This window comes from Coenobita brevimanus, chromosome 50 (assembly GCF_032717465.1).
Source record: "Coenobita brevimanus isolate Jiangsu-jjx chromosome 50, ASM3271746v2, whole genome shotgun sequence".
Taxonomy (NCBI): Eukaryota; Metazoa; Arthropoda; class Malacostraca; order Decapoda; family Coenobitidae; genus Coenobita; species Coenobita brevimanus.
Genome location: NC_137003.1, coordinates 49,146,258 through 49,159,682, shown reverse-complemented (window position 1 = coordinate 49,159,682; position 13,425 = coordinate 49,146,258). Strand labels below are relative to the sequence as shown.

The 13,425-nt window shown below is 39.9% G+C and overlaps 1 protein-coding gene across 1 annotated transcript in view; it reads left to right on the top strand.

Annotated features, from left to right (window-relative positions):
- Positions 1-13,425, top strand: part of LOC145399657 (ATP-dependent RNA helicase DDX42) — a 79,369-nt gene that overhangs the window by 23,670 nt on the left and 42,274 nt on the right. The window contains exons 3-5 of the mRNA XM_080272197.1: positions 7,542-7,674; positions 11,576-11,703; positions 12,195-12,408. Coding sequence (XP_080128323.1) covers positions 7,542-7,674; positions 11,576-11,703; positions 12,195-12,408 — 475 coding nt within the window. The remainder of the gene's footprint in view (positions 1-7,541; positions 7,675-11,575; positions 11,704-12,194; positions 12,409-13,425) is intronic.

Below are 13,425 nucleotides of genomic sequence, written 5' to 3'. Positions count from 1 at the left end.
GTTATGTTTTATGACTCAGCACTTGATGATTCATGGTTAACTCATAAGAAAGCATTAGAAAACTATAGTTATGAACATAAAAAGCTTAAATTTTAATTGCCAGTGTCATAAAATAATCATAAAATTTGACTGAAAAAGAGCATATTGTAAGATTAGTTACAGTCCACTCTGAAGGACATCTCAGCTTAATTAAGTTCAGTTATTACTGCAGAGCCAGGACAGAATACTGATATTTCAGTTTACACCAAAATAAATCAACGCATTATGTTTTTAGTTATGTTTTATGACTTACCACTTGATGATTCATGGTTAACTACTTAACTCATAAGAATGCATTAGAAAACTACAATTATGAGCATAAATAATTGCCAGTATCATCTATCTATCTATCTATAGCCTGACGCCCTAATCCCGCAAAGGGTGGCCGCAGACAAAACGCCTCCAAGTCGCTCTGTCACCCACCATTTGACTACCCTCCCCCCAACTCACCCCCCCCTCCCTCATATACCTCTCAACTCCATCCCTCCACCTCATCCTCGGTCTACCTTTCCCTCTCCCTCCCTCCACCTCACCTACATACACCCTCTTAGTCAGTCTTTCATTCTCCATTCTCTTCACATGTCCAAACCACCTCAGTGTATTTCTCCTAATCTTCTCAACCACATCCACATCCACCCCACAACGTTCCTTCACTTCTTCATTCGTCAACCTGTCCCTCCACGTCACTCCACATGCTCCTCTCAAGTAACTCATTTCCACTGCTCTCACTCTTGACTTGTTCCCCTCTTGCAAGGTCCATGCCTCGCTTCCATATGTCAGGGTAGGGATCACAATACTATCATGCAGTAACTTCTTAACTTCCATACTCACCTCCCTATTTCTCATCACTGCTTTCAGTGTACCAACAACCTTCCTTCCCTGCTGTACCCTTTCACGCACTTCATCCCCCAAAGTTCCAGTATCATAATATAATAAAATTTGACTGAAAAAGATTATAAAATCATAAAATGTCTAAAAAGTGGCTGGGAGGCATGTGAGTGTGACTGAAAGGATTATAGCAGTGAAACTTTTCTTTGGTAGGTTCATAGTTTCATTTATATCAGCTTATATGATGAAGAAAAAGATAAATTCTGAGGTGATTTCACATGTGGTAATTGGTATGGGGGATGATGAGATTTTAGTTTTGGGAAGGGACTTAAATGTTCATGTGGGTGAAGCAGCTCAGTGATATGAAGGGGTACATGGGGGATGAGCATATGGTATGTGGAAAGTGGCAGGGTAAAGGATACTTGAATTTCGGGAGGCAGTGAACATGATTGGGTGCAACACATATTTGTAAAAAAAGAGAGTAGATTGATTACATATAAGTCGGAGAAATAGTAGCCAGATTGACTATTTTCTGGTCAGGAGGGCTGACAGGAGGTTGGTGAGGGATGTTAAAGTTATATGGAGTAAAGATATGTGCAGCAGCATAGATAACTGATATGTGACATGGTGCTTCAGGAGAGGATGGTGATGAAGAGAACCTATGCGCCTTGGAGAAGAATATGGAAGTCGCAAAATCAACTAGCAAGGGATGCCTTCTATTGTAGTACTGGGCAGGTGCGCAAACACTTGCGTAAAGCGCAATTGCACACCATTGTTTTCTGGTGAATATCGTTTGCACATGGCGCACCACACGAGACCATGCGTAATACTGTGCTTTCACACCTGCCTTGCGCACCTGTCCTGTGGATTGCCCACTGTGCAGTCCAAGGGATACATGGTCTTGGGAGCTTCCCGTATGTCTGGACAAGGGATGGGGGAGGATTGGGCGGGTCGCAAGAGTTCTGCTGGGGGGAGGCAGGAGGGACGGAGGATAGTAACATTTCTTAAAATGCAACAACAGAGATAATATATTTTAATATTTTTTATATTATTATTATTAGTAAATAATAATATACACTGTATTAAAAATACCTTATTTATTAAGAGTAGCATATGCAATTCCTTACAGAAATTATTAAAACATATTATTTAAATCAAATATCCACAGCCTGATAATTTATTAGGCTGTGGATATTTTATTTAAATAATATGTTTTAATGATTTTTGTAAGGAATTACACATTCTATTGTATATCTATACTGAATTATTAAATAAAACATCTTGCGAAAATGCAGATAAAAGTTAAACTGGCAACATCACAACCTTTGTCTCCTTGTCCCTCCACTTCGCAGCCCGCTCACTCTTGTTTGAATCTCCATGAGTGAAAAAGTTACAACATGACAGTATTGTGATACCAGCTCTAATAATATGGAAGTGAAGCTTTGACCTTGTTGGAGGGACAGAAGTCAAGAGTGAGGGCTGTGGATATAAATGAGTTATTTGAGAGGAGCAGGTGGAGTTACATGGAGAGACAGCCTGACAAATGAGGAAGTGAAGGATCGTTATGGTGTGGATGTGGATGTGGATGTGATAGGAAGCATTAGGAGATCACATTGAGGTGGTTTGGTCATATGGAGAGGATGAAGAGTGAGAGACTAATGAGGAGAGTGTGTGTGAGTGAGGTGGAGGAAGGGGGAGGTCAAGGATTAGATGGAGAGATGGAGTGGAGAAGTATATGAGAGAGGGAGGTGTGAGCTGGGATCAGGGCAGTGAATGGCGGGGAACAGAGTGACATGGAGGCGATTTGTTTGTGGCCACCCCATACGACATCTGGAAATAGACAGAGTAGAGATAGATTCTGGAACCCTCTCCCTTCCCCAATACAAAGGAATGTTTTGGGAACAATATGGCAGCTGTAGCTCAAATTCGGTTGTGGTGGCATATAGCCCGATCTGTTACTAGGAGCCTCATATGTTCTTAATGTTTTCCCCATTCCTTGTCTACCCACTCTGTCATATTCTTTCTCTAAATGCATGAAGGCTGCATACACCTTCTTTCCCATCTCTAGAAACTTTTCCGCTAAAGACCTTAGGATAAATATCTAATCTACACAACCTGTTCCCTTCCTAAAACCTCCCTGTTCTTCAACAAATTCTTCTGTTATTTCCCTAACTCTTAATTAGGGACTTCACCGGATCCTGTTTCAGAAATCTGGTACTAGGTTCTTTCAGAAATCTGCTACTAGGTTCGCTTCTGTCGCCCAGCTCTGATATGGGGTAGGCTCTGAAAAAGTAGCCAGTGCTTAATTTCTTTTTAATTTAGACACAAAGTAAAACACCTCAAAACATATTTTACTCATCAAATTACCCAGATGGCATGATATGCTACAAAGAAATTACAATATGGGAGCCCTTTGATTATATATAATGTATTATAAGTGTCATTTTGTAAACTCTGCTTTCGTCAGTTTACTCATCTGTGTAAGCATAACATAGAGACAAAACCTAGGCAATTTTACTAGAACCATCCATAAAGCAAGATAACAGTGCTTAAAATATTTGTCATTCATTAGTATCCATCCACAAAAGAAAATAGATGTGTAACCGCATATTTAGCAGCACCGTTCGATATGCTGCCCTGCCAGACGTATGACTCTTCCTAGCAGTACGGACCTGTTGGATGTCTTGGTCATCTTAGTAACCAAAGTCTAACACAAATAAATCTTTTAAATGTTTCCTTGGCTCCACTGCACAGTTTAGTAAGTTTAAACTTCAACTCCTCATACTCTTATGATTATAGTGTCGTACCGCACTGCCGTTTGTTTGGATTAATATGGCTGACTCACCAACTAAGCAATCGTTCAGTACATTATTTTCAGTGGAACTGCTTACTACTTTAAAGCATGCTAAAACACACACATCAGAAATCCTGATGGTAATCTCCTTTTACTAACTGCACACGATTTATTCAAATACTGTATATGTAAACAGACAGCACACTATTTAGTCCCCAAGCTAAGATTCTCTGAAAGCCTGGTTATTCTTTCTTTACAGGTATATATATATATGCACTTGATTGAATAGGAAAAAATATTCCTATAAATAGCAGTATTATTATAAACTTAGTATTAGGTACAGTTTCACAGGTCTTTAAAACCCCGCAAAAATATTTAATCGAGGCTGGGTGATGCTAGACCACCTGGTGGCAGACTGCTGAAACAGGTTTGGTGAAGCCTCTAATAAAGCTTTACCTTTATTTTTTAATTTCTTTGTTCCCCTCCCTGAGTTACCCAGTGTACCGATAGTATTTGTTATACTGTTTTCAGTGCTTGTATTTATCAAAGACAAATGCAGTATGACTGGTGTTTTAAGTTAGAATTAAGTGTATTTTTATTACACAAACATTTTATTCGCATCTGCATCCGTGAGGATGTGAAAGCTGAATATCCAGATACACTTCTGTGGAATGTGAATGTTTGATATTTGCATCCACGAAATATAAATGTCAGAAATCCATATCATTTTCTGCATGTGGAGTGACGTGGAGGGACAGGTTGACGAATGAAGAAGTGAAGGAACGTTGTGGGGTAGATGTGGATGTGGTTGAAAAGATTAGGAGAAATACACTGAGGTAGTTTGGACATGTGGAGAGAATGGAGAATGAAAGACTGACTAAGAGGGTGTATGTAGGTGAGGTGGAGGGAGGGAGAGGGAGGGGTAGACCGAGGATGAGGTGGAGGGATGGAGTTGAGAGGTATATGAGGGAGGGGGGGGTGAGTTGGGGGGAGGGTAGTCAAATTGGTGGGTGACAGAGTGACTTGGAGGCGTTTTGTCTGCGGCCACCCTTTGCGGGATTAGGGCGTCGGGCTATAGATAGATAGTAAATATCTCAAATCCTTTATCTGATGATATCACTACAACATACAGGTATACCTCGATATACGATACCCTTAGATGCGATATCCCGGCTTGACGATGGGGTTAGAAATACCTGTACCACCATACCCCGCCTACCAATGGCCAAACCCTGGTTTAACGATGAGTTTTGATTTTTTTTACTGATTTTGGTATTTTAGACTAAAAGTGTGTGTTTAGGTTGATTTATTTTAACTGTTTTTAGACTTAGATTAATGTGTTTTTGCCATAGGTGGGGTGAACATTGTCATTTTGGGGTACAGTTTACTAAGCTTGATTTTTTCCAAACAAATTTGATGATTTTCAGATTTTATTGGTTGGTTTTAGTGAGTTATTTACAGGTGTTAGGCTTAGGTTAGGTTCTTTTACAGCTGTTAGGCCATTTAGATGACTTTAAACCTGTTTTGGGGCTCCTTTGGATGTGTTTTGGACTTGGTTTGGGGAGAAACCCAGTGCTGGTAAACGCTTCCCATTACAGTACTTGACATGTTAAAAGTACACCGATATATGATACCCCACCTATCGATGGGGTTTTACCTAACCAATTACATCGTTAAACTGGGGTGTGCCTGTGTATATTAAGAGAGAAGTTGTCATTTATTGTAGTCGTTAAGAAGTGCATGTAATTATCAAAGACAAATGCCGTGTGACTGGTATTTTAAGGTAAAATTAAGTGTATTTTTATTACACAAACATTGTATTCGTATCTGCATCCGTGGAATGTGAATGCTTGATATTCGCATGCACGAAATATAAATGTCAGAAATCCATATCATTTTCCACATTTGTGAATATCTCAAAGCTTATATTTGATGATATCACTACAACATATATATTAGGAGACAAGTTGTCATTTACTGTAATCGTTTCTTCCTCAGCCTTTAGCATTCTTTTTCTGTGCCTGCCCTCCTCTCTTCCTATTTCTCCCATCTTTCCTGTCACTTCTTATTGCTTTTCTTTCCTTTACAGGTGGCTTTACATTGAGTGACAAGCCTAATGGTTTCCTGTAAGCGAAGAAACCATTTACAACACTGGGTGGTAACCATATAACCAAACAATTACGTGCTCCCTACGTGTCATCAAGTGGGTTGGTGGAGGGTTAGTGCCCCTTCCTGTAAAACAAATAACTCAGAGTCAAATGGCCACCCCTAATGGGATTATGGCATCAGGCAATGGATAGATAGATAGTTAATAATATCCACAGGAAATATATTGCAGTATCTCAAATGAAGAAAGATTATGAACAATACAAAGACATATTCGCTAGCAAGTTTTAGGCAAATACCAAATCATGCTGCTTTGTTACCCAAAAGATTTTTCGTTACCAAGCTTGCCACATCTTTGTTATGAATACTGTACAGTAATACCAAATGACAACCCAACCGATAGCCCACTGGCATCTGGCTTGTACCAGACTCAGACCTCTCTGATTCTTATAAACAAACACGTCTGAGAGCAGCGAGTAGCATTTGGAATACCTCAGAAACGTAGCATCGCTACTGTTTCACTACTTAATGAAGTAGTGCACTACAGTTATCCGCTGCTATTTAAAAAAAAAAAAAAGGCTCTGCTATGTAGTGTCGCTACTTGTCGCTGTTCCCAACACTGGTAGTACCCTAGGGAGGTAACTGTGGCAGCCTTGATGATACAGTGTCCGTCTTTCCGAGGATGTTGGGCGAATGACCTCCCATAAACTCAGAGGCCTGAGTTATGGATATGGGCACTGTGACTAAGTGCTTCATAGTGTCTGACCCCACCTTTACCCCTATCATATTATGAACACAAGTTTATAAGGCAAAAGGCACTGAACTACTATAACAATACCTATAATTTTCCTATGTAATGAGAATATGCTTTATCAGTACATGTGGCCATACATATATCCTAGCTGATTTTTTTCATATTATAAGGCACAGTACATTAGCAGCTGTATGGAATTAGATGTGTCAGTAGTGTTAAATATTGTCAAGCTACATTTTTCAAGAGTGTGGGTGTTACATCAAAATTGTTAAGTAATTTGTGTCATAGTCTAACACAACATGATGTAACAAAAATGGCATAGAATTAATGACTGTAATCAGCAACTCTCCATTCTTTTCTTGAGCAACAGGAGACACACCAGATGCTTGTAACACAGTTGCCATGCTGTACCAAATTTGTACATATTTTTTTTAAATTTATATATACATTTGAGTATGTAAGAAAATATATATACTGTATACAAAACCTCCATTGGAAAACTCATTATAACTGCTTCCAGCCAAATTCCTAGTAGAGTTTTTATTAACAGGACTGAGTAAATATTAGAATACACAATATTTTTCTTTATTCACAATTCAGAAATGTAGTCTTAGTTTGCTCTTCCTCTTTGTTTTTGAGTTTATAACACAAAACAGACAGTTAGAAAGCCAGTGATGTATGTTGTGAGTACCAGTAAAAACAAACTTTGGGAAGGAAATCAACCAAGAATGAAAGCAAGTGTGTGTGAACTCTCCTTGCAAAATAATCAGAGAGGTGAAAGTTATGTTTTAAAAGTATTTCAGCTCACAAAGTCCGTGAGGGGAATCCAGTAAGACTACATCTCTTCTAATGATACCCAGGAGGCAAACATCTTTTCTGATATTGACTAGAAGGTAGAATGTGTAAGAGTTTTATTTATTCTAAGTACTGTACATATTTTGCAGTACAGATGTAAGCAGAGGTAATGTGTACTGTACTTTAAGTACATTATTTCTTAGCATATCTGATATCTCTTGACAGGTATTTTGATGATGAAGATGAGAGTTTTGAAGGAGCATACCAACCAGCACCAGGCAGCCCAGGACCACAGAGGAAGGATTCTGACTCTGATGAGGATCCTCTTGATGCATTCATGGCTGGCATTGAGCAAGAGGTGTGCCTTAGGAGTGTTTTTTATTTGTACCAGGCATTGTTTATTATCCAGCAGGTATATCCTACTTGGGATTTTCGATTTATAATATGGAACATTTTATATTTTGCAATATATCAAAGAACACAGGAGAACATTCTGTTACTTACAGTGATTAAGTGCTGTACCTTGGCTAGATAACATGAATGCAACAGGGTAACAAAAGGATATATGTGAGTGGGGTTGAAGGTAAAAGAGTTTGAAGAAAAAGAAGCATAGATATTTAGGCAGTGAAAGAATTGAGAGAAAATAGAATTACATGGTTGAAATTCTGGGTGCAAGGAGTTGTACTTGGTAAGTGTTTCATTCCTTTTTTATTTACACAAGTATGTTAATGAATTGATTGTACCTCACAGATATGTTGAAAGTGACACAGTGCAGCTATGTGGATGGTATCATTTATTAGAATTTTGATAATCTGATGATGAGTGACTGAATGTATACTCTACCATATATACCTTAGTACCCTGTGGATGGCTTCTGGATTTGCATCTACCCTCTCAATTTAAGTGCCACCCACCTCATTGTATTCCGTATAATGAAAATTTGACTAGGATGGTAATGATGATGATGATTGTTACCAATCCTCTGTTAATTTTTAAGTACTTATTATAATGAATAATTGATACATGTCCTTTCCTTCCTTCCTCTTCTGTCTTTCTTTACTTCATTCTTTCCTCGTCCTCTGCATATGGGTGACTTTACACTCCCTCTTTTGTCTTTCTTTCCATCATTCTTTCCTGTTCCTTCTGCCAGTGAGTGAGTACACTGAGTGACGAGCTGAATGGTTTTTTGTACAACTAGAAACAATTTACTACGCTGGGTGACCATATAACTCACTCACGTGTGTCTACTGCCCCGCTGGACCTGCTGTGTATTCTTGACACGGCTGAAGATCGTGCGTTACGATCATAAACAATAACTCACATGTGTCTACTGCCCCGCTGGACCTACTGTATAAAGATCATGGAAAACTGTTGCATAGAAAAATGGACAGTGCCTAGACTGAGCATCGGTATGCATCGTCTGCTGAGTGTCGGCTCCTGGCTGATAGGGTCGAAGTGCAGGGAAACTAGCAAAGTGTGAAACAACTCAGAAACTTTTTTCTTGCACGAAAAACGAGGCGTTGAAGTAAACTGCTTTGAAAAACGAGGATTTACTGTATTTTAACCATTTTTGGATGATTCTGTTTCATTTGTACATTTTATTTTTTGTTGTGAACAGAGTGTGCAGTGAGGTTGGATGGTGAGGATATGGAGAATGTGAGTGCATTCAAGTACTTGGGTAGTGTGATGAGGAAGGATGGAACTTTGGGGGATGAAGTACGTGAAAGGGTACAGCAGGGAAGAAAGGTTGTTGGTACACTGAAAGCCGTGATGAGAAATAGGGAGGTGAGTATGGAAGTTAAGAAGTCACTGCATGATGGTACAGTATTGTGATCCCTACCCTGACGTATGGAAGCGAGGCGTGGACCTTGCAAGAGGGGAACAAGTCAAGAGTGAGAGCAGTGGAAATGAGTTACTTGAGAGGAGCATGTGGAGTGACGTGGAGGGACAGGTTGACGAATGAAGAAGTGAAGGAACGTTGTGGGGTAGATGTGGATGTGGTTGAAAAGATTAGGAGAAATACACTGAGGTGGTTTGGACATGTGGAGAGAATGGAGAATGAAAGACTGACTAAGAGGGTGTATGTAGGTGAGGTGGAGGGAGGGAGAGGGAGGGGTAGACCGAGGATGAGGTGAAGGGATGGAGTTGAGAGGTATATGAGGGAGGGGGGGGTGAGTTGGGGGGAGGGTAGTCAATTGGTGGGTGACAGAGTGACTTGGAGGCGTTTTGTCTGCGGCCACCCTTTGCGGGATTAGGGCGTCGGGCTATAGATAGATAGATAGATAGATAGATAGATAGATTTTTTGTTGTGAACAGCACTGGTAGTGAAGGGGTCAGAAACAGTCTCCATGAACCCTTTCACCAAGATGATTTTTGTATTTTATCCTGACAGCTTTTCTTCTTTCTGTTTCTGCAGTATCTGTGAGGTCTGTCCGGAAAGTGTCTGACCTAAGGCTGTAAAAAAATAAATAGCTAGGCACTAATCCACCCCCAAAATAAGCCCCTTCTGACTTGACATGTAGCCAAGCATTCTTTCCATTGCCTGAAGCATTTTTTAATGTCAGTTTTCAGTGTCTCCTGCAGGTGCTTCTTTGCAATTGTCATGATCTCTTTTCTCACGTCAAATCGGGAACCCATCAGCAGAGTTTTGAGCTTGAGGAACAACTAAAAGTCACAGAGAGCCACGTCTGGTGAGTGGGGAGCCAGCTGGACCTGCACAATGTTGTGCTCGGCCAAAGATCAGTCGAGAAGGATAGGCAGGGGCATTGTCACGGTGCAGCTTCCAACTTGCTGCCTTCCAAAGGTCTGGTCTCTTCCACTGAACTGCATCACGAAGACAACGGATAACACCGAGGTAGTAATATTTGTTGACAGTCTGACCTTCTGCTGCGTATTCGTGATGCACAACACCATGATAGTCTAAATAAACTGTCAGCATGCAAGTGCATTTCTCCTAGCTGTGGATCTTTTGTGCCTGGCCAAGGTGACCCTTCATGCCTCCATTGGGACGACTGTGCTCTGGTTACTGGGTCATACCCGTACACTCATGTCTCAGGTCCAGTGATAACAGTCTTCGGAAAGTCTGGATCATGATTTGCCCACTCCCAACGTGTGTTGAGCAACGTTCATCTGAGAGAAGAGATCATGAATGCAACGAAGCACCTGCAGGAGATACCAAAAACCGACTTCAAAAAGTGTTTCAGGCAGTGGAAAGAATTCTGGGCCACTTGTGTCAAGTCAGAAGAAGCCTACTTTGAGAGGGATTAGTGTCCTAGCTCAACAGGTTAGCTACTTATTTTTATCGAGCCTAAGGTTAGATACTTTCTGAACAGACCTCGTATATCATCCTGTCCCGAGAATCACAAACAGATTTTACGTCCAGTTTCTTCTGATAACTCTGATTTAGTTTGGCAGGAAGGACAAGATGCATGAAAATATTGTGCATTGTCCTTTCCCTCTCCTTCCTGCAAACCTAATTCCATCTACAAAAAGGAATTTTTTTAAGGTTGTGAATCTGGGTTTTGGTCACAGAGAATACTCTCTCTAATTTGGCAGATATTCCCTCTCATTGGCATTACTGTATAGTTTTACAATTTCCTATACAGGTATTTAGTTACTTCATCAGCTTTTCTCCAGTAAGATTATGTTTAATTTACTTCAGTGTTGTTGATTGATCATACCTCGGTTTTCTCATTCCTTGCTTCGGAACCTTACTTCATCCCATCCTTAATGGGAAAGAAGAGGTCAGGGTGTTGATAATCATTTTTACCTTCAGATGATTTTTACTCAGTGTAAAAAAATGTCTTTCTAACACCCTCACTATGAGAGGTCTCCCATGACCTGTTCAAAACCTGTATTTACTTCTAAGTTTATTTTTGCTGCTACCAGACAATTTTATTTGGCTTAGGGGAGACTGCTGGAGGAGTTAAATCAAGCTTTCGTTAACCCTTTCACCATTAGGGGTCTCTCTTGAGTTGAATAAAGTTGTCTGGTGGTAGCAAGCATGTATTTTAAAAATGTTCATTATCAGACTGAAGAAGTTGACCTGAATAAAACTCTTTGTTGGCAACAAGCTTTTAAGAAAGGCATCAGTATGTTGCAAATGTTTTTACTGGAAATGTTTTCCTCCTGGATTCTTGTATGTGGTAATTGGTGTGGGTATTTTGCCTGTTAGCTAGTAATATAATTAGTTATTTATCATGATTTCCACTTTTGTATAGATTGTGAATTGTCATTTTAATTTCTTGAAATTGTTTCAGGTAAAAAGAACAAAGAACAAAGGAGGTGCAGAGAAAAAGGAAATAAAAGGTGTCCGTGATGACATTGATGAGGAAGATGATGAAGAATCATACTACAGATACATTCAAGAGAATCCTAATGCTGGAAAGTAAGTTTCATAAACCATAAGCTACGGTATTTTAATTATTACTGGAGGAGATGGTATGTGAAATTTAAAGGATGTAATAAATTGTTGCAACCCTAGAAAGCTAAGGAAACGTTAACCCTCTCATTGGTATTGTTGTACTTTCATATTGTGGTTTTTGTTTTTTCCAGACAAATTTATTCAGGAGTGGGAGAGCCTTGCTAGTCAAGTAATTATTCATAAGATTGCAGGTGAAAAAATTGTTGATATGAGTGCAGGATTGTGTATATTCCATTCAGACTTCTGGGTGTCGCTGCAGCTGAATAAAATTATTTGGTGGTCACCAAAATATTCAAGTTGTGGTCTGGATAGGATATACAGTAGGATATTTTTCGTTTCTCATATACTAGTACTTTAATTTCATCAGCTAATTGTAGTTTGAGTGGTAATGAGGGTAGTAAAATGAGATGAGTGTAATAATCATGATACAGATATCACTTTGACATCCCCAACAGGCAACAGGAGGACAGTGAGGATGAAATAGAGTATGATGAAGATGGGAATCCCATTGCTCCAAAGAAGCCTAAGTATATTGACCCTCTGCCCCCTATTGACCATTCAGCCATTGAGTACTCAGACTTCACAAAGAACTTTTACCAGGAGCATGAGGATATTGCTGCTCTTTCACCCACACAAGTCCATGAACTCAGGACCAAACTTGGCATTAAGGTTTGTGGTTGAACCATGGAAGCTTATTTATTCCATATTACGTTCAGTATTGTTTTGTATAAAATCCAGACACAGTGGTCATCTTCAGTAGTGTCTAGAAAATTTATATTTGAATCTTCATGTGGAAGCAAAAGAAGTACATTAATACTAGGGAGGAGTGGGGAGTAAAGTAAGTGTGCAAGAGAATGATGATGATGTAGTTGAGAGATTGAGAGAATATTTTACAAAGTTATGAGTTTTAGGAAAGAGGAGGGCTTTAGTTATTGGTTGGGGAATGGAAGGGATATTGGTAGGTCTGTGGTACAAGGAACAGTTGACAGTAAATTAGATTAGCAGTAAGAAAAAATGGGCTGAAGATCAAAAGTAAGACTGTTTTGTTACTGATGGAAAACTTCATGATCTTCTCTGACTAAGCAAATATGTGTCACTAGAACAACCTACTGACTTTACTGAGGTGATCATAGGTGGAAGATATCCATGGAGAAATGTTGAGATCTGGAGTTGAGAAAGTTGTTGCTGTACCCCAGTCTGTCTGGCCGAGCAGATGCACAAACAAGCATCTGTCATCATGTGGCAAACAGTGCCTCAACAGGGTCCTTCCTCATGGCATGGTGCTGAGAAGGAGGAGTCTTAGCCCCCAAAAGGATGGAGTATGTATAGTAGGTATGGATGAGTAGTAGTCTTAACCAAGACACTGACCACATGGTAAATATAGCTGAGTTCCCCACCAAAGAGTGTTGTGCAAGGTCAGCTACTTGGCTTTGGCCCATTGCCACTCCCATGATAGTACCCTGTGGGACAATGGTAGACCACACAGGTAACCACACACCTACTACAGTAGGTGATGGCTGAGTCAGTAGAGAGGTGGCCTGCAGTCCCAATGGACCCAGGTTCAAATCCCCGCTGAGGCAGGGAGCAGTTTAAGGATTCAAATTTCAGTAAAGTAGGCTTAACTGATCTACCATAATACACACCAATGTTTCATAAAAATACCTCCACTAATACTGTACTGTTACA